The 20,642-nt window shown below is 41.1% G+C and overlaps 1 protein-coding gene across 2 annotated transcripts in view; it reads right to left on the reverse strand.

The window, feature by feature from the left end:
• The window catches only part of SLC8A1 (solute carrier family 8 member A1), a 394,688-nt gene that overhangs the window by 303,776 nt on the left and 70,270 nt on the right, over positions 1 to 20,642 (reverse strand). For both annotated transcript variants that reach the window (XR_004326249.1, XM_032497385.1), the window contains one exon: positions 9,844 to 11,678. Coding sequence is in view for 1 of the 2 variants with exons in the window: in XM_032497385.1 (XP_032353276.1) it covers positions 9,844 to 11,678 (1,835 nt within the window). In the remaining variant the exon portion in view is untranslated. The remainder of the gene's footprint in view (positions 1 to 9,843; positions 11,679 to 20,642) is intronic.

Below are 20,642 nucleotides of genomic sequence, written 5' to 3' on the forward strand. Positions count from 1 at the left end.
CAGCTAGTCTGGCCCACAGTCATTGCCCTGAGTCCATGCTCTCAATCAGTACATTACTACAGATGATGCCTCCCGGGGCCACAACAACGGTCACAACGACCATCCACCAGGGAAGGTGCTAAGATCTTGACTTCCAAAGATTGTCATTTGTGTTCATAATGAACACCTACCATTTACTCTTATTCTATGTGCAAAGCAGGGAAGCAACAAATTTTAAATGAGCATAGAGGAGTCAGGTACACTGATAGCCTTACTGTGAAAAAAAAAAAAAAAAGGTAAATATAAGGACTCAAAACTCAGGGGAAAAACTTTAGGACCAAAGACCCAGATCCACCTCAAAATATGCCAACAGCTTTCTATGTTAAGAACTGATTATTAAATTAACAATCAAACAGAAACACATTAATTTAAGAGAATATAGTTTACAATGGCTACAGAAGTCATGGGATACCAGGAAAGATGCTCCTTTTGCCTAAAAGAATTCAAACCTATAGAATATGCTTCAGTTATTCAAACAACTAACTTGTGCAGGCTATTTTAGCCCTAGATATGGCCAGAGATCCAGGCTTAATAACCTTTATATTATTATTTTATTTTTACCTTTATATTTATGCCTATACTTATGTTTACATTTATCATATTATTATATGAATATTCTTAATAGTCTAGAACAGTCTAATATTCTATCAGACCACGTGTAGGCCAGATGAATCACTTCCTACAACATATCAATTTAAGCCATCTCAGAACTCACCGATATAGAGATCATTTTCCACATTAACAGCAACTCAGAAAGGACCCTTGCAGCCTTCTTTCCTTGGTAACGCATCCATCCTCCTCCAACACCATGTCCAGATATTCTGAGATGCTGAGCTACCCCAGAGGCACCCCAGCTGATTGAATTCCTGGATAGGTAGCTCTCTCTCTTCCCATCTTTCAGTTCATCTGCAAAACTCAGACATGCTGAGATTCAAATGAAACAGAATAGCTCCTTTAAAACTCAGTTTCAAGATTGTAACGTTTAGTCTGTGAGGATGAAAGCTGTCCTTTGGGAAATGTTTTTGGTTGATTGTGTCCTAAAAATGAAACTCTCTGCTAATAGGGCTTAATGTCGCTTTCCCACCTTCATCTTGGTAAATAATAAACATACATGTGTGACAGAGAAATGTTCTCTGTTGAAAGGGAACAGTTGGGGGCTTCTGTTAAATGTTCTAATTCATTCTATTTATAAACATATAGACAATGAATTTACTCCACACAAATCAATGATGCACCTGCAAAAGCTTAAACATAAAACAAAACTACTTTACTCAAAAGCAAATTAGTTACAGACACACTTGACTCCTGCTCTGTATGAAGTGTATACAAGTTGCCTTTGGACAGTCATCTGACTTTAGTTCAAAGTTTTTTGTTGTTTTCGTCCCTTAGAGAGAACGTAGTTCAGAAGAGTAACTTGGAATTGAACTTTTAAAAAAACAGCTAAAAATTCCAACTTGCTATGGATAGGTTTGTTTCCGTTGAACTGCCATGTGGGTTCCTTACTCTAGGAAAACCTCTTAACCAAGAATTCTTACTGTTCATGACCTCCAGGAGCAGAGAGTATAACTTTTTAAATCTGTGGTAGTGCTGACATAAGGTAACAAGCATCCTCTGGTACCCTCTGTCGTCACTAATTTACATTGTCTTGTAATATATGAAAAAGAAAGACAGACCAGTAAACAATTTAAAGTATGGAGAAAAGCTACACTCACTGTTCAGCCAAATACGGAAGTTAAACGTCACAGAGATAGTGCAGGTAAAGACAGAAAGCTACAATGAAAGTTCCTTTACTACTTAGGAATAAGAGGAAATAAATACTGGAGGAGAGAAGGGAATAGACAATAACTGGACAGGTTAGGTACATGGATGATTTTAGCATTTAGCATTTTTCTTGCTTCTCAAACTCAGTTAATCATGGCTCTTCTGGGTTAACAGAGTATGGGGGTAGAAGGCAATGTGGTTAATGTACATTCAAGAATTCCAGAAGAGACATATGACTTCTCTAGTTTCTCATCTTCTGAGCTGCAGGACCACATGTTGTAGTCGGAGTCACAAAACCATAATCCTCATATATGCTTGTCGTTGCTTCGCCTATGAAGTCCACTGAAGAGGAGGACAGCCCAGAGGAGGCAGTGTAGCCCTTGCAGTTAGGCAGCCCTGCTGCTAAATGCTAGATCATCCCACATTAGCTGTGTGACCCAAAGGAAGTCAGTTACTCTCAACTGAGTAAGCCTTGATTTCCTCATCTGTAAAATGAGTATAATAGCACCTGCTTAATATAGTTTTTGTGAGGATTAAATAAAGTGAATATTGTAAGGAAAACAGCATGACACCTGGCTCTCAATACATCTTAGTACCATCTCCACCACTACTGTCACCCCCAACATCACCATCACATCCAAAACCACCACCACTACCACCATCACCATCCTCAACACCTCCACCACAACCAGCAGCACCACCATATCCCAAACCACCACCTCCAACACCACTTCTGCCACCATCACCATCTCCACCACTACCACCATCACCACCACCTCACCACCGCTACTACCACTACCCCCAACACCACCACCATCACCACTCTACCCAAAACCACCACCTCCAACACCATCACCACCACCTCCAGTACCAACCACCTCAGTCGCCAGTCTCACCAACACCATCCCCATTTCTACCACCATCACCCTCATTTTACAGGTGAAGAAACTGACTTAGAGCTTAAAGTTAAAGCTTCAAGTTGCTGAAAGTTACAAAGCTAGCAGGGGACAAAGGAAGAGCTCCAGCTGGGTGTGGAACCCAAGTCAAGCACTCCTCCTAAGTCCATCTCTTATCTCGGAAAGTCTAACATGGAAAAGTGGGGTGGTCCCAGTTTCAGGGCTTCACAGGGCTTCAGGGGCACCCAGACCTCCAGATCTCTCATATCTAAGCCTCAAAAATATTGTATCTGGAAATAAAACATCCCAAGTTGTGTCATTAATATCTGAATTACCAGGAATAGTGAAACTTCCCTAGTTGTCCTGTTAGCACCAACACCACCCTGAAGGGCAAGGGACCCAAGTTCTGCTTTCGGCTGTTTTTGCCCCTGGCCTCCAGCTCTTCAACTCTGTGTGTCACAAAGAACACAAGGCCTATCCCCCAGTCTGACCCTGTGCAGACATTATAAGAAGGAAAGAAAATGTCATGGAGAGCACGAGTCCTGGGGAGAAAGGCAGGAAATGAAAAGGCATTGTTGATTTCGCCTGGCCCTACCGTGAGACAGCTGCATAGACCTGTGAAAAGAATGAGCCCTGGCTGGCCCAACCTTTGGCAAAAAGATGTGGTATGACGTAGGCTGCATGTCGAGCCAGGAGAGGAAGCAAAGGAGGAGATTTCCTTTCATTCTGCCTGTATTGTTGACTGCTTGTTTTCCGGACCTTCTGGACTTTCCACTACCAGGACAGACCGGGCAAGGCAGGGCGGGAAGCTGGCAGCTGAACTCTATTGGCTGACACAGCTGCTGGCCTGCCCAATGGACACCTTCCACAGGGCTCCCCTCAGCTGGCTCACCCACGGCACTTCTAAAGACCATCTCTAGGGCCACTGACCCACCTTACATTTGGCTGTCCTCTCTTCCCTTCCTGCCACCTGGCTCAGAGCCACTTCTGTTCTACTGGAGCAAGGATAACACTTAGGAATTGCATGGCATTTACAACGGAATAGGGGCCTAACAGCTTTCCTATCCCAAAGAATGAATCTCCAGTGGGCAGAATTTCAGTAACCATGACAGAACAAGGTGGACATATTTTACAAGAAAACTTCAACGGTTCTCAGGATATTGTGACTCATAGACAATTTTCTACACCTCAGCCTCACAAGGACATAACAAAACAACAAATAAAACCCTATTATAAGTGTTATACCCTCATGGTTGCTTAAATCTCATTCCATGGGTTACCGGTGTCCTCAGGAAAGAAAACCAAAGAAAATCTCTTTGCACTTGACAATTTGATGTAAAATCTGCTCAAGTTCTACCAAGATGGTGGTTGGACCCTGGAAACTCTGAGAAAACGGAGGGCAGGGGGGATGCAAAATAGGTTAAGGGCTACTCCAATGGAATAGGATTAAAAGTAAGTCAAAACCATCTCTGGAGACCAAGGACTAATTCACAAAGTGCAAAATAAAATACTGAGGACATTTTACTAGAAGTCTTGTAAACTTTCTTCAGAAACTATAAGAGGCAATGAGATACGCAGGGGCAAGCACATGAGCTTTTTTTTTTTTTTTTTTTTTTTAAGTAGATCAGCAATTTTATCTGAAAATTTCATTTTATTTTATTATGGTAAAAACACTGCACAAGATCTACCATCTTACAGATATTTAACTGTATGACACACATTGTTAACTGTAGGTACAGTGTTGTATAACAGATCCCTAGAACTTACTCATTTTGCATGACTGAAACTGGACGCCTGTTGATTAACAACTCCCCTCACCCTCCCCCCCTCCACCACAGCTCTGCTCCTTGCTCCTATGAGATCCATCTAGTTTAGCTATCCCACGCTAAAGTAGAATCATACAGTGTTTGTCCTTCTGCAACTGGCTGAGAGAGATATACTCAGATTAAACACCCTCTTAATGATCTTAATGATTTAAAATCCCATTAAAGAAAATGAATGCTCACTGAATTTTTCATTAATATTGCTAATCATCCTATTGATTGACAATGTCCACACACTCAGGTTTACCAAGATATGACTCCATCTTGAAATGTACATCACATTTTTATCTCCAATTATGCCTTCTGCAAATGCAAATATTTTGCCCGAAATTAAGGTTTCTCCTCCAGCTTAAACTGTATCTTTGTAGTGATGTTTGTACTTAGCAAAATATGTTATCTCATTATCTCCCATTTTTGAGTATTTGGAGGATAGTTCTTCTGTTTCCTTCATAATGATTAGCCCAGTGCTGGGCAAAAATCAGTAGCTTAGTAAGTACGTGCAGATGGATTGATATATAAATTCTTCTCTAACCCTGAACCAGTGAAGCAACAATCCCCTATGTGATGACCTTGAATGATGACTCAGAAAAGAGTCCATAATTTAAGTATTTCAGTGTGTCTAAACTATGAAATCTCCTCATTCGCTAAGATAAAATTTCTTTACATAACGATATTACAACCCCAAATTCTAATTAGCAGTGGGAAAATGAGATTACAACAGCAAACACGACAAGCTGGTTGACATGGTAAACAACACTTCAGCACGTAATCAATTTAAGCTCCTGGTAGTAGTGAATTAGAAGTTGTAAATTTTTTATTTTCTGGCTCTTACCCTGTCTTATTTTTATAACAGTTATGCATTCATGGAAACATATGCATTTATAAAAACATTTCTTGTAGTTGCAATTTAGATTTGCACATGATGCTACATGTGTTTTGGTTCTAAGAAGAGACAGATAGTCCAGTCTGAAAAGACAATCCACCAAAGCAGAAATACATTAAAAGCCCAAAATTATTCCACCTAAAGTTTTTACATTACTTAGGAAAATTTTATGTCAGTGTAAATGCTTTATTATTTTGGTAGGCTAAATGGGGCAGATAAAATTCTTCTGCCACACAGTAAATCTTAAATATTGATCAGATTTAAGGTAGATGTGTTAATAGCCTTTCTTGTCTAACATTATCTCTAGTATTTTTCATCATTTCTGATTCTCCCAAACATACACCATTATTATTCTTGTTCTGGTCACTTTAAATTTTCTTACTGGTTTTTTTTTCCTTCATTTTTTAAAGAGCTGGCAGCCTTTTCATATTACATATTTGTTCTACTCTCAGAACTGAATTGCAATCTCATACAGCTAGGTCTTTATTCCTTGGAATTCTATAGAGCAAGAAAAGGATATTGATAATATAAATAGCAAAAACAAAGTATTTTCCCTGTAATATAATAATAATGATTCCATAAAACCTGTAAGTACTAAAATTTTATTTCTTTTCTATTTATTTTTCAAAAAGTGATGTAAATATTTTGAATTCAAGAGGTATACTTGTTGAAATGTCTTGCATATTGCATTTGCTAGAGTTAATGAAGTTACAATTATACTTGAAAATGTAATAGTTTTAAAAATAAAGTTAACTTTGGACAGATCCATTGCTTAACAAATCATGGCTAGAAAGCCCCAGTAAACTGATTTGCTAAGCAATATATTATGTAAATTTTCCAACCTACATACTTCGCTTTCCAACTTCGCATTTTAAATGTATGACAGTAAATGTTCATGATCTTTTGAATCATCTTCCAAAAATGATATTATTGCTGGCCTATAACTAAGTAATTAAATTTGATTTGTATCTACATTAGTTAATTAACCTTAACATTTTCCAGAACAGTCAAGCTAATGTTAGACTTTGAAAGACCAAACAATGTTTTGTAATAATTATTATCACTAAACCAGCATCATGAAAGAACAGACATCACTAGCATTTCGAATCTGTGGCTATCACCTACCAAACCACAAACCAAATTAGCGTATTCTTCATTGATTTTTTTATTAGCTGTTACTTTAGACAGAATTCCCTGTTGAAAGTCAAGATTAGTTGGCATGGGTTTAGTATTGGTCACTGATTGAGTTTCTACAACAGCATATGCTGTTAATTATATCTATTTGATGGGTTTTTGCATTATAATTTTAAAATGTTTTGCTGAGAATATATTTTATTAGAGACAAGTACCACTTACCAGTTAACCGATATTTTCCTCAAATACTGATTTTGATTTTTAAAAAGGTCAAGCTGAAATAATTCAACTCATTTACTTAAAAATATGAATGAATAGGTACAGACTTGCTTATGTTATAAACTTAAATGACTTCCTCTACACTAAAAATGAGGTCAAGGATTAGGAAATTATCTTGTTCTTGAAAATCAGTGAATCGATAAAGGCGACTACCTCCTATCTATATCTGATCAGACTGGACCCTATTTTTACCTTGGTTAATGACTTCTTAAAATTCAATATACTCTAAATCCAGGCTTTTCCAGGAATCTCTTTTATGGTGCTCTGGAAAGAATCACAAACTCTGGCTTCATGTACAGCATTAAACAAACTAACAAACAAAAAAACATGTTTAAAAGTATTTAATAAAACTCAATGGTGTCAACCTTTGATGTATGGTAGGTTTTTAAGAAAGTCATCTCTCAAGATTAACTGTGTAATTGGATGAAATGTAAATTCATTTTTAAAGATAAATTGAGTAGAGTCTACATAGCTCAACCTCACTGCATGATGACGAACTCTCTTTCACTTGGATCTGACTGTGTGGACCTGGCATTGGAAATAACAACCAGAGGAAAAATGATCCATTAAAAAAAAACAAAGAATAAGGGATCTTTAATAATACTATATTTGTCTAGAAGCATTGTTTGAATCCTTGGAGCCTAGCTTAAGGCTAAGTCCCAGTCACCCCAGCAAATGTATTCAAGCAATAGACCTAATAACCATCTACAAACCTCGTCAGTAGGAAAACTCTGTAAGATGAAAACTCTTTAAAATTAAAATTCTAGAAAGAAGGAAAAAACATAAGGCTATAATTTCATTTCACTTATAAATGAAATGTTTTTCCATTTCTAAAATTTCATATTTCAACTTAGTAAATAAAATCCAAGAAGAATTTTATGAAACTAGGAATTGGCAATTGTTCTAGAACATTCCTGACAACATATATACAGAGATGGCATGCTGATAATTCCACTGATTCTTACAAGTTTTCACACGGTGTCTAAATTTCTAACACTGAAATTTGGCAATATTCCTTCCTTAGCAAGAATTAAATGAATTCAGTGGCATAGGGTGAGTTTTAATGTTGGCAGAATAAATTATACCATCAAATCACTGTGGGTTTTTTTCTTTCTTCTTCTTCTGCTACACTATGCCTAAAAGAAAGTTATTTGTTTATGGTTTAGTAAAAACGTCCTGGACAGCAGATTAGATAGGGAAAGCCTACCCCTCAAATACAGAGCCATTATCCTCAAGAGAAAGCAAAAGCAAATTTTCTTGAGAAAACATCCTAAGCAAAATGAGTAAACAAAACTAAACACCAATTTGGTCATATTTAAGAGCTCCCCTTGTGAGTTCACTTAATAACACACAATATTCCCTTAAACACATGCAACAGCATTTGTAATCCATGTAAAAGTGTACCTAATACAAGAGGGTTCAATAATTGAAATGACTGGAAAATGTAATGAGAAAGGTTTCCTCCTAAAGAAATTAAGTTTATGGGCTAATGCAGGCAGGATCACATTCTACACAGGCTTTTGGGACAATCCTTCCTTGGGTATGTAAGGTATTCATTTGCTACTATATTATCATCTTTCAGTAAAATACTTGCCCCAAGAAAACACATCTCACTAAGGGAACGTTAACCCACAGGAACCAACGTAAAACAGATATTCAGCAAAAGCTATCCCACCCACACATCCAAAGATGGCTATTAAAATCTCTTTGCTTGATTTCATTGTGATAATACACTATTTGTCCACCCCTATAATGTAATGTCAAAGAGGTGAAAGACATGGGGAGGCTCTTTTAGGAAAATCTGTTCCCTCTGCCCATCCCCACCCCCAACTTTGTGTTAATTTCCCTTACACTTACTGTAGGAGCAGTTTCATCTTGGAGAGAATGTACTCGCCATTTGATATATCTATCACACGTCATTTACACCAAAGTTAACCATCTCTAGAACAAACTATATTTTATATTATTTTCCCTGAAATTCCCAAGTTGCCAATGATTCCACCAACATAATTGTTCATTTGAATGTCTTCTGACACCCTGCAGATATAAAAATAGTTTCCTTTCTTCCTTGCTTCCTTCCATTTTGGATACTGCTCATTGAGCCACATTTTCTGGTTTGCTTTTGGTGAGTGTGACGCCCGCTCCCCTAGGCAAGGAAGGAACAATAGCTCTCTAAACAGCAGCTGTCAACAGAAGAATCATTGCACAACCAGACATCCTGTGTTACAACACTGGCAAGTGTCACTGTAAAGTACCAAAAGGAAGAGTAAATTGTTCCCACTTCTTTTCTCTGATCTGCTCCCTGTCAACTCGGATGCTTGGACAGAATCTTATTTCCTCCCCCAACCCTATACTAGTAGGACAAAAGGGTTTGTTCCATCATGTAAAGTAAAATCAGACTGGAACTAAATAAGAGCTTTATGACTTTTCCCCAGTGGCATAAAACTGAAAGGCAGGATTGATCATTAAGTCATAATTAAGCATTAGCATTTAAGCAGAAACATTATCTTATATTATCACAAAAACAGTGTCAGATAAAAGCAGCAGAAGTCATTTCAGCCAGCCCTGTTAGCCAGGAAATTCTTTTCCGAGATGGTTCCTTTTTGGGCTTTCCCAATCTGTACTCAATAATGAAGTTAGGACCTAATGTGATGTTTTAAATATTCCCTTTCTGTGTGTATATTACGTGATCAAGATAGAACACACATTTTTCAACCCATGATAAGCAGTTGGATAAACTGTGCAGGACACTCATTCTATCATGATCTATAGAGGTACTTAAAAGCTGTTAACAGTCCAAAAGTAAAAAATAAAATCAACTTCAGATCTCTGCGTATATAGCACACTGATTACTGGCTCATGAGCTAGAAATTAGGATATTTTGATAATTTGAAAGTGGTCTTACATAGTAACTATTCCACATTTTCTTTGCCATTCAGGTTTTAAAAAACGTGCACACACTGGCACATCCACAAACACTCAACCACACACACACACACAGGTATTAAAATAAAAAGAGAGAACTTACACAATTTCATCGTTCTGGAATTCGAGCTCTCCACAAGTGTCCTCAAAGTCCTCCCCTCCACCTCTGGCAGTGCCTTCAATGGTTCTGTAGGGAACGATGACGTTTCCGCGAGCTCCAGACGTTCTCAGCACTTTCACCTCCATGATGCCGATGCTCTCACTCACATGAGTCACGGGCTCCTCAAAAGTAAAGATGCCTGCGTGGTCATCATCAAAAATAGTCACGGTGGCAGTGGAGGGAGACCCCAGGCAAGCGAGTGTAGAGACGTGATTGGCTTCCAGGATGCCATCTTCCGAGGCTTCGGCAGATACTTTGACGTTGCTGAGATGCACAAGGAAATTCTCATCCTCCTCAAAGATATCGTCATCGATGATGCCGACTCTGATTTCCTTCTGGGTCTCACCGGGCTTAAAGACCACAGTCCCTTCAGTAAATTCATAATCAGACCCGGCGTTGGCCGTACCATCCTCTGTTCTGAAGTCAACAAACACTGTGTTGGTCAAATCACCACCTCTGCGGATAATGGTCAGGGCTACAGTACCACAGTTCTCCAGACACTGATATGTCCCTTGTTCAAAGAAGATCTTACTGACAGGGTCATTTTCAGCCACTTCTGTGTTGACCTCGTGCATGCTGACAGCCTTCCTTGCTTGGTCAGCGGCATGCCTCTTTAAAATGTTGCCTGCTCCAGTCATCAGGCGGGTAGCTTGAATGCGGTAAAATGCTCGACTCTTTTGCTGTTGACTTAAGACCTGGTAGTTAGCTAATTCTATCAATTGCTCTATTTCTTTCTCTGGATGCTTCTGCTTGAGTTCCTTCAGAATCCGAGCCATTTCTCGCCTGGCTTCTTCCTCATCTTGGTCCCTCTCGTCCACCTCCAGAACCAGAGCACCATCTAAGAAACTGTCAACATGGGAATTGACCACCTTCCCATCCATTTCAATTTCAGTCTTGGAAGATGGCCTGTCTCCTTCATGTTCGATAATCATTCCCCTCTGCTTGCCAGCCCGATACCTCTTGTAGACATACTTGTAAAACAGAAGCCTCCTATCTGCCACCCAAGCGAACACAACACAGATGGGAAAGAAGAAGAAAGTCAGCAAACCTTCCCAGACCTCCACGACCCCAGGAGAGATGACAGACAGAATAATGTAAAGCCAGGTATATGCAAAGATGCTCCAAGCTGCCGTCACGAAGAACACACGCAAATGCTTGATCTTCCTGGTCTCCCCATCCGGGACCACGTAAACACAAAGCGCGATGATGATGAACATGTTGAACGCAGCGCTCCCCACGATTGTGCTCGGGCCGAGGTCTCCTGCAGTGAAGTTGTGGCCACACACTTCAATCACTGAGAGGAGGATCTCTGGCGCCGAGGAGCCCAGGGCCATCAAGGTCAGGTTGGAGACCGTCTCATTCCAGATCCTCACAGTCGTCTTGGTGGTCTCACCATTGGGTTTCTTTATGGTGATTTCTTTTTCTTGAGACGTGATGACCTCTATAGAGGACATGAATCGGTCGGCAATGATAGAGACGCCAAGAAACATGTAGACCATGGCCACAAAATACACAGTCGCTCTAGCAATTTTGTCCCCAAAGGAAGGATCTTGGGGCTCCCAAATGGGTAAGATTACCCCTTTCTTACAGTAATACGAGCCCGTACATTCGCCTGTTTCATTGCCTTCTCCTTCCATTTCTGTCTCAGCACTTACAGGGTCCACGTGGGAAAATAAGAGAACCAGCATGGCTAACAGATGAAATCCCATCAAAAAGGTGGGGGAGAGATTGAATCGCAGCATGTCGTACGATGGCTGAGTTCCAACTATCGTCCCCACCTACTGGGAAAAAGATGGGGGGAGGGTGGAAAAAAGAATCACACCATTAGAGCCAGATCCAAAGCATGACTAATGACTTATTTTTATTATGTTTACCAGTGATTTGTTTATATTTGACTATCACCACGTCTATGATGAATCATGATTCTAAGAACCCATCTGTGATTAAGCAATCCTTTGTAAAGGTTACAACTCAATCTCTCCCTTTGTGGATTTTCTCCATGTAGTCCCCATCCCCTGAGCAATGTATACAACAGACTTATTGGAATGCAAAGTTCAATTAAAACCTTGCCTCACTGAATACACATGTATGCCTGTTAACAGCCAATAAAAGGAAAGAAAAAAACTTTTGAAGCATTAAATAACTTTCTCCCTGTTGCTCAAGCAGATTTTCTTTAAAATTCTGCTTAGTACAATCATCTTCCAGAAACTGTTTCATTGCCAAAATCACCTTGTTAAGGTAGAGGTTATGACATTCAGACTTTCAAAATCCTACCAACACAAGGTTTGGTGATGATCTTAAATTCTGGAACACGGTTTACACTGCACTTCATGAAATTGTGTCCTATTGGTCTTGGAAACACAGAGTGATCTTTAAACTGGGCTGCAATCAAAGCCCAGTGGTATTTGTACTTGAGGGAGAAAAAAAAATCTGCCATAAGGCAATATTCCCACACATTAAGGGCAGTTTTTAAAAGCATGTTTTGCTGAGAGCACACTTCCTCCTTCTCCTCAGCAAGCTCGGGTCTCCTGATGCAGGAGCAGCTGGGAGTCTGGTTCTTTAAGCACAGCTCTTCACATCTGTGTACACATCTCGTTCTAGAACCTGCAGGCCGTCCGCAACAGGAAAGGGAGATAACCAGGTCTAGGCGTGTCTCAGACTCTTGCCTGGCAGCCTGTGAAATCAGTGTTACCAGCCATAAAATCTTCCTTCTCCGAGTCGAAGTCATCCCTTTCACGGTCATTTGAAAACACATATTAGTTCTGTAGAGGATTCAGATGACCAAAACACGCAAGGGTAATAATTCCACCTAAATGAGCTCATGTGGCAAAAGGACAGTGACCACAAAGTACACAGGTGATGAAGGATGTAGGTAATCAGGGATATGGCAACAGCATCGCTGGTGGGCGAATTTAGGTCCATGGTGGCTCTGTCCACCACTCTGCTTTGCTTACCAGGCTTTGTGTCTCTCAGTGACCTCATATCACCTCTGCCCCTGGGGCTTTGGCTGGGGGTGTGCTGAAGCAGAGAAGGGTCTGCTCTAAGTCAGGGTAACTCGGATCCAAAAGGCCAGTTATGACATCAGATAACACAGTGCTAGAAGGAAGGGTTCCTGAATCAGAGCAAAGCCCTGAGGTCTGACACAAAGTTAAAAGTGGAGCTGGGTTGGAGCCCCTCAGAGCCTCAGGCTGTCTGAGAGTCACCCCAACATCCACCTGTATTCTCCGGCCTGTGTTTGCCGCGGATGGTTTGCTACTGAAAACCACACCAGGGCCCAGGAGAACCCCTCACCGAGTCCAGCACTTTCTGGCAAACCCTCAGAGAGCCCACCATCGCCTAAGGCCCTTTTTTTAGCTCATCACTATTGGGAGATAAGCTCTGACATTTTTCCCATGCTAAAGAAGACACAGCAGAGGGCCCTGGTGGTAGAATTCCATTCTCAGTAAAAGGTCAAAAAAAATAGAAGCAGAGCATTTTCCAAAAATGCAAGAGTTCATGGTCAGCGTGTCTACTTATTCAGTCATTGCAGGGCTTGAGTGGGCTGGAGGAGCTCTCCTGAAAACAAGGTGACATTGAACTGGCCTGTAAGAGCAGAGGAAGGCCTCGTGCTAACTCCCTCTGCAGTCATTTCTCCCACAAATATTGACGAGGGCCGCCTAGACAGATGTTAAAATGACATGCTAGGCTCTCTTCTAGGTCCTGAGCATTCAATGAGTAAAAAAAGTTTGTCTTTGTGGACTTTATATTCGAATGGGCAGGAAACAAACAGGTAAGTATGAATGTTAAATGTCAGATCGTTAAAAGTGCTGTTGTAGTGGAGGGGTGGGGAGCAGAGTCAGTAGGACCAGAAGTCTGTGTGTGTGTGTCAGTGTGTGAGTGTATGTCTGTGTGTGCACACACGTGGCATACATGATTTTACACTCGATGGTTTAAAGGTGGCCTCTCTGATAAGGAGACATTTGAGCAAAGTCTCAAAGGAAGCAATAGCCCAACCTTTGTGGATATTTGCAGGAAGAAAATTCCGAGTGAATTGTCAAGATCCTGATGGGAATTGTGCTTTGCGTAGTCTGGGGCCCATGGAGAAACCAGTGCGATGAGAGGGCAGTGAGTGAGGGGAGCGAGGCGGGGATGGACCAGGAGGGGCGCTGAGGCCACCATATGATGTTGGCTTTGACTGTGAGACAGATGGGAATCATAGGGAGGTTCTAATCAGAAGTGTGATATGAGCTGATTTTCCTTCTAAAATGATCTCTCTGCTGCGGTTACCAGGTGGGAGAAATATGGGGGGAGGGATAGATTAGGAGTTTGGGATTAACAGATAACACCTTACTATGTATAAAATGGATAAACAACAAGGACCTACTGTATAGCACAGGGAACTATGCTCAATTTCTTGTAATGAGCTGTAATGAAAAAGAAACTGAAAAAAACATAAATGTGTATGTATGTGTATGCTGTATACCTGAAACTAACATTGTAAACTGATTACACTTCAATAAAATATAAGAATAAAAAAATTAAAAAGAAATTTAAAAGAAAGAGACCCATAAAAAAATAAAATAAAATAAAATAAAATGATCTCTGCTGATTCAGTGAAGAATAGCCTGGAGGGTCAAGGGTAGAACAAAGAGGAGAGTTTTTGCCTATTATTAAAAAAAAAATCTGATTTATAAGTAATCCCAGTGCCTGGCATGTATATATAATGATGTAGTAAAGATCTAAAGTTTACAAAGTAGAAAGAAACATTTGCAGTAACCCTTTTGGAAGATTTGCAACTTAAAATGTCTTGGTAACCTGTAAGGATCAGAAAGGTGTTTGCTCACAGAGAGCAGAACAGAATACAGAGACCCAGCACTGAACAGAGATTCACAGCTGTGTCTGCTCCAGGACTGACAGAACGAACCCCTCCCTTCAGATCACTGCCAACTTTCACCAGCCAGTTCTTCACCTCGCAGCCAAAATGCACTTGCTCCAGTGCAGACCTGACTCTTTCACGTCCCTGACAACTCTTTAGGGGTTGCCTACTTCCCTGGAGACAAACACAGACCCCTCAATAGGCTGTTTAGACCTTTTAGGATCTGGCCTCTGAGTTCCAAAATATAGAAATTCTTTCCATTCCCTGAAGACGACAACATTTGCTTGCCTCCAGGTCTTTGCAGGTTGTGTTTTCTGTGCCCCCAGACTATTTTCCTTATTAGAAGCAAATCCTAAAATGGCATAAAGGCAAATCGCAGGGGATTGCCTGTGACAGTAATACCAGGCTCCGCTCTCAAACACTGTTCCAGATACCATGTGAATTCTTTACATGATCATTGTATCTAATACTTACAAGAGCCAGCATTGCCCTGTTACAACAACCCTCAGGGTTGCCATTTCAATCAGTCTGTGTGGCTAGCACCCCCTGGAGCTGTGCAGTGCACAGTGCCCAACAATAACCTTACGTAATAGACATTATTAGTCCATTTGTAGGTGAGACAACCAATGCTCAGATGGGCTTGGTACTTGCTGAAAGTCATACGGCTAATAAACTCTTGAACTAAGATTCAAATTCTGGCCTGTCTCTGCATCAGATATAATTCACTGCTGCATTCGATCATCCTTGACAGCGTACAAAGTTATCTTTGAGAACAAAGTTATCTTTGAGAACTACTGGATTCAGGCTTGGACTAGCCCACTGGAAAAACTCTTGCCTTCCACGTGGGGTTAAGAGGACCTAGGTAGGTAGCAAAAGGCCCATGGAAGGTTTCCGTCAAGCCAGGTTTCATCCTACGGATTAGAGGCAAGAGCAGACAAGCGTCAACAGCTGTGAGGTGACATGTGGGCTGGAATGTTCCTAGAGATAGCTTCGTCTCACTCTCCTGCCTTTTAGCAATTACCTGGCAACCTCTTCTACATGACCTCTCAGGGCAATCTCTTAGGTCTGCCAAGAAAAAGCCCTGCCCCAATCCACATCTCACAATATGTTCTCAGCCAAAAGGGAACAGGTGTCTCAGGGTGGATGGAGCGGTAAAAAATCATCATCACTATCAGAGAAAAAGGAAGGGGGCTTCTAAGGTTAACTCAAAAATGTCACAATTCTATTCCAAAGGTGGTGGTATTATAATTTGTAAAATCAGTGGACAAAAAAAACACTGCTATAGCTTATTGGCCATAAAGCAACTGAAAAGAGCTCCTTGGACTTCAGTTTCTTTATAAAAGTAGTACCAAATCCAAATGCTTGTGAGGCTGTGGGGTAGGTGTTATCTACATGTGAGTCCCTTCTTCTTCTTCTTCTTCTTCTTTTTTTGTCTCCATTCTTTCAGGGTCTTTCTTCTGTCATTAGACTTCTAGGAGATCTACTTGACTGTCTCTGCTATCTTCTCAAATACATATTTCTATGAAAATTAAGCAGGAAATGGAGGCTGTCTTATGTTGGTCTGCTGCCTGGCTTTTGAATATTCTGCACTGCTCTACTGAACTCTGGAAGAGGCTGGTTTTCATGGTGGTTTCAGATCAACTCGGACACCCATGGCCAGTTCTTGCTTGGGGGTATCCATTACATCCTCCAAAGGAGCCTTCAACACAGCATCAAGATTACCCACGTTTTCTTGTGCTCACTACTTATTTTAAAACAAACCAAACCACCACAGTACCTACAGATTACAGACCTGAATGGCAACGACAAAGGATGGTGAACAGATATCAAACTGAGTGAGCCCAGCAACCTGTGTCGAAGGCAGAGGTCCTAGAAATGGAGTATGTACATCCAAGACAGATTTTTCTCCAACTGCCCTTGTAAAGAGTGAGGAAGAGCCTGCCACAGTGGAGGTCTGAGGAGTAGGCAGGCAGCCTTGTGGAGGTATAGCCAGTTTTGACCACAAGGAGAACTCGACTCAGCGACAGAAGGAACACCTCTGCCATCCCCACCAGCCCTGGGCTCAAGGCGGCTTCATCTCATTCTGTTGATTGGCAGCTGGGGTTATTCCAAGGAACTCCTTGACTCTCCATCAGGACCTGGAATCCCCTTCTGTGTGATTCTTGCTGACTGAAAGTCTCAAAGCTAAGCAATTAATCTGTTTCTAAGGCAACATTAAAGCAACCATAAATTCTAATCCACTACGAAGGCAAGCACTTAAAGGCTTCTGGAGAAAGCGATGATGCTGGAGGACGACTCTCCTTATCTGACCATCCATCTAGGGTGCCAATTACTGCCCTGGCCCCCAACCTCAGACCATCAGACCGTGACCGCACTTCAAAAAGAAGCTCGTTCCGTTTCCACGGTGACTCTCTGCTATTATTTTTTTTTTTATCCAAAGAGTTTCTTCTTTGCTGCCTGATAAATGAGGACAAGTCCTCTAGGAGACAAGCAGCGAGACATCACGTCAGGGGCTCAAGCCCTCCTGCCTAAACTCACAAGATTAGAGTCGGGATCCTGTCCCATGTTAGAAAACACCCATCTCATTCACCCAAGGGAGCAACTGGGGTAATGTTCAGGCAACGAGGCCAAAAAAAGAAAGATGGATTTGGGATTTAGGATAATAAGGACGTTATTGAAAAGTTAAGTGACCATTTCCCCTATTTTGTTTTTCTATATAAAACTTACTACTTTGTATACACTATATAATTTATTTAATGGTTCTGCTTATTGTCTCTGTAATAGAGGTATCTCTGTAAGGGTAGGGACTTCTGTCTCTTTTGTTCACTGATCCCCAGTTCCTAGAGCAGAGCCTGCTACATGGAAGGTGCACAGCACCTGCTTTAATTAAATGAATGAAACATTTCTCATCAGGTCATGTGCTGGTTCACCAGATCTCTGATGATGAATCAGAATCTGGGAGCTGGAGCCAGGCACATGCCTTTAGAAATGTTCCCTATGTAAGATGGGTGTCCCTAAAATTAGCAGGGGCCAGTATCACACTGAAAAGCCAATGTCAGTGCTGGGTGGAAGAGAGGAATTGTGATTCAGGCTCCCGAGCAGAGAACCTCAGGCTGGAAACCTTGATCTCCAGTATCAAGAGAGGGGCTGGGACCCTGACATTTTCCCCAGGCCATGGGTGTGGGTCCTTCTGTACAAGCCGTGGCTTGTTGAGTTCTTCTAGAATGCCAAGATCATCTGCTCTGTTGAGAAGGTCCTAACATTTGGGGCATCCTCAAGGGAGCATATCTGCTCCTTTCAGGGCAATAAAAAGACACCCAGTCAAACACGAACCAGAAACCACTTCTGTTATGGAGGTCCCATGAAAGGGAAAAAGCATTAAGAATTTAAATATATTAACTCTGCATAATGACATGGAAATATGGGTAGAAGGAAGAAAGCTAGAGAATTAAGACAGTCTTCCTAGAGTAAATCAAGAAGAACTGGAAGGGAAGATGGTTCTGCTAATCTTGGGCTCCATGTAAAGCCATCCAGGACTGTCCCTAGATTAGTCCTGCCAGGACCCGGGGCAGCGGAAGGGCCCCACTCAGGAGCCTTTATGACAATGACAACAGCCACCATGACTGAGCACTTGCTGTGTCCCCAGTGCTATACCGATTCACTACCCCTGACCTATCTGACAGTCTTGCAAAGAGGTATTATCACTCTCACTTTAAAAAAGAGAAAAAAAAATGGTTCATAAAAGTAAACTGGCTGAATCACACAAACATTAAGTGACTGACAGGCTTTTACTCCAGCCACTTTGCATGAGAACCGTAACACTTTCCAAAATGGCAGCACCTTTCTGTTGGTTGTTTTTACTGCATAGGTCAACAATACTGCTCTGTCATAGCAAAGAGCTCCTAACTTAAACAGTTAGTGCAGAATAACCTTCCCACTCTGCCCCTCCTTCCCACGTGAATAGATGTGTGTAGTTTGCATCCTCTCATCAACAGCCTTTCATGTTTTCCTCCCCACCCACCAAGGAAGGATTTTGCAAGCACACCTAGTCATCACGTAGCAGGGAAAGAGGATCCATTGAGGGGATCATCAGCTAAAATCTGAGATCTGAAATCCCTCCCCAGTCATATAATCTCAAGGTTTTTCCATTCAGTCAGGAGAAAAGAAAAGAGAGGATGAAATCCTAGCAGTGAGCAAGCAAAACTAAAATAAAAGAGGTCAATGCATAAAGCTGGGGGGAATGATACTGAATTTTAGCAAAACAAAGAAGTTAAAACTTGGCTCTAAGAACCATAAATCAGTATTTTTTTCAAGAATCTCAACACAGCCCACACAATTACTGTCTGGAGGTCAAGACTTTATTTAATTTTTAAACTGGTAAGTAAGTCAAAGAAATGGGAAAACAACATATTCATTCACGGATTTGTCCATCAAGCTTTTCTTAGACACTCATTCGAGCCAGAAATTGTGCCACAAAGATGAATAAGATAATATCCCTAAAGAAGCTCACATTCTAGTGGGGCATTACAAGAGTCAAGGAGTGAGTCCCCTTTCTGGAAGAGAGAACTTTGCCCCTACTAAGGAATCACAGAAGAAGAGAGACTTTCCAGGCATTCAGACAGTGGGACCATGAGTTCACTTGGATGTACTCAAAGTGGACTACCTAGTTTCCAGATTCACACACCTGGGGGTCTCAGGGTCATACAATCTGGTTTCTAGAAACGTCAAACAGCTCAGCCTATAGTCCTGCAACCAAAAGAGTTCAAAGTGTAGTGAGCTCCCTGAGGAGAGCCTTAGGTCATCTCTTCTGAACTCTAAATCTTTCAAGGGCTTTGTGATGGACAATAACAACTATTTCAGGTAATAATTTGTTCAGCATCCACCTTGAAGAGAAAGAGTAGTTCTTCTTTGATATTTGACCTTACGTACTGAAAAAAAAAAAATGAGGTCATATGAATGCATGTATATCTGGGTCACCAAACAAGATTTCCTACCTAAAAATATGTTCCACACTAGCTTGTTGATACTTCACCTTCAGAGATCTGTTCGAGTGAAGTATAGCCCTCTCTATATTTCTAGTTTTAGTGAGTGGACTATTTATTTACTCACCAAGCATTTATTGAGTGGCTTCTATGCACAAAGCACCAGATCAAACACCCTGGGGGGTCACAACACAGCCCCTGTACTGATACGTTTACAGTCTTCAAGTGATAGTTACTCAGAAGACCATGATTAGTAGAAAGAATCTGGAAAGTTCCATAAAAGGAGGGGACTGGAAGAATGACAGAAGCTGCAGAGAGAGAGAGAGGGCATTCCAGAAGGAAGAAATGATGTGACTAAAGGCAGAGAACAATGCTTCTTCAACTTCAGTCCCTTAAGGATCATCTGGAAAATTCGCTGAAGTGCAGATAACTGGGCCCTATCATCAGATACACAGTATGTCTAAAGAGAAGCCCCCAAATTTGAAGTTTAACAAGCACCTTAGGTGACTCTGATGGAGGTGGTCTTGGCATTGTCATGAAGGGGAGAAAGGCAGACAAGGTAGAACTAGGTAGGAGGTTAGAACCAGCATAAAGCGCATGTTTAGCAAACACAGACTAGAGAGCAGAGGACTTAAATAAGGTCCCTGATGGATGGCACTGCCTAAACATTAGATTTGTTGTAAAGTCAGTATGCAGTTGATGTGAAATCATTTATCAGGTGGGCTTTTGTTTTCACAGACTGGGACTCCGGATAGCATCAAAATATGAAGCCCCTTGGTGAGTGTGTCTGTAGGAGGTAAAAGAGAAGAGGGTAGAGAAAAATAGACCCTAATAAGAGATCTCAATAGGAGATCTCCCCAAAGAGGAAATTAAATCATTGGGAGTAACTGATACATACTTCATAA

Source organism: Camelus ferus, chromosome 15 (assembly GCF_009834535.1).
Source record: "Camelus ferus isolate YT-003-E chromosome 15, BCGSAC_Cfer_1.0, whole genome shotgun sequence".
Taxonomy (NCBI): Eukaryota; Metazoa; Chordata; class Mammalia; order Artiodactyla; family Camelidae; genus Camelus; species Camelus ferus.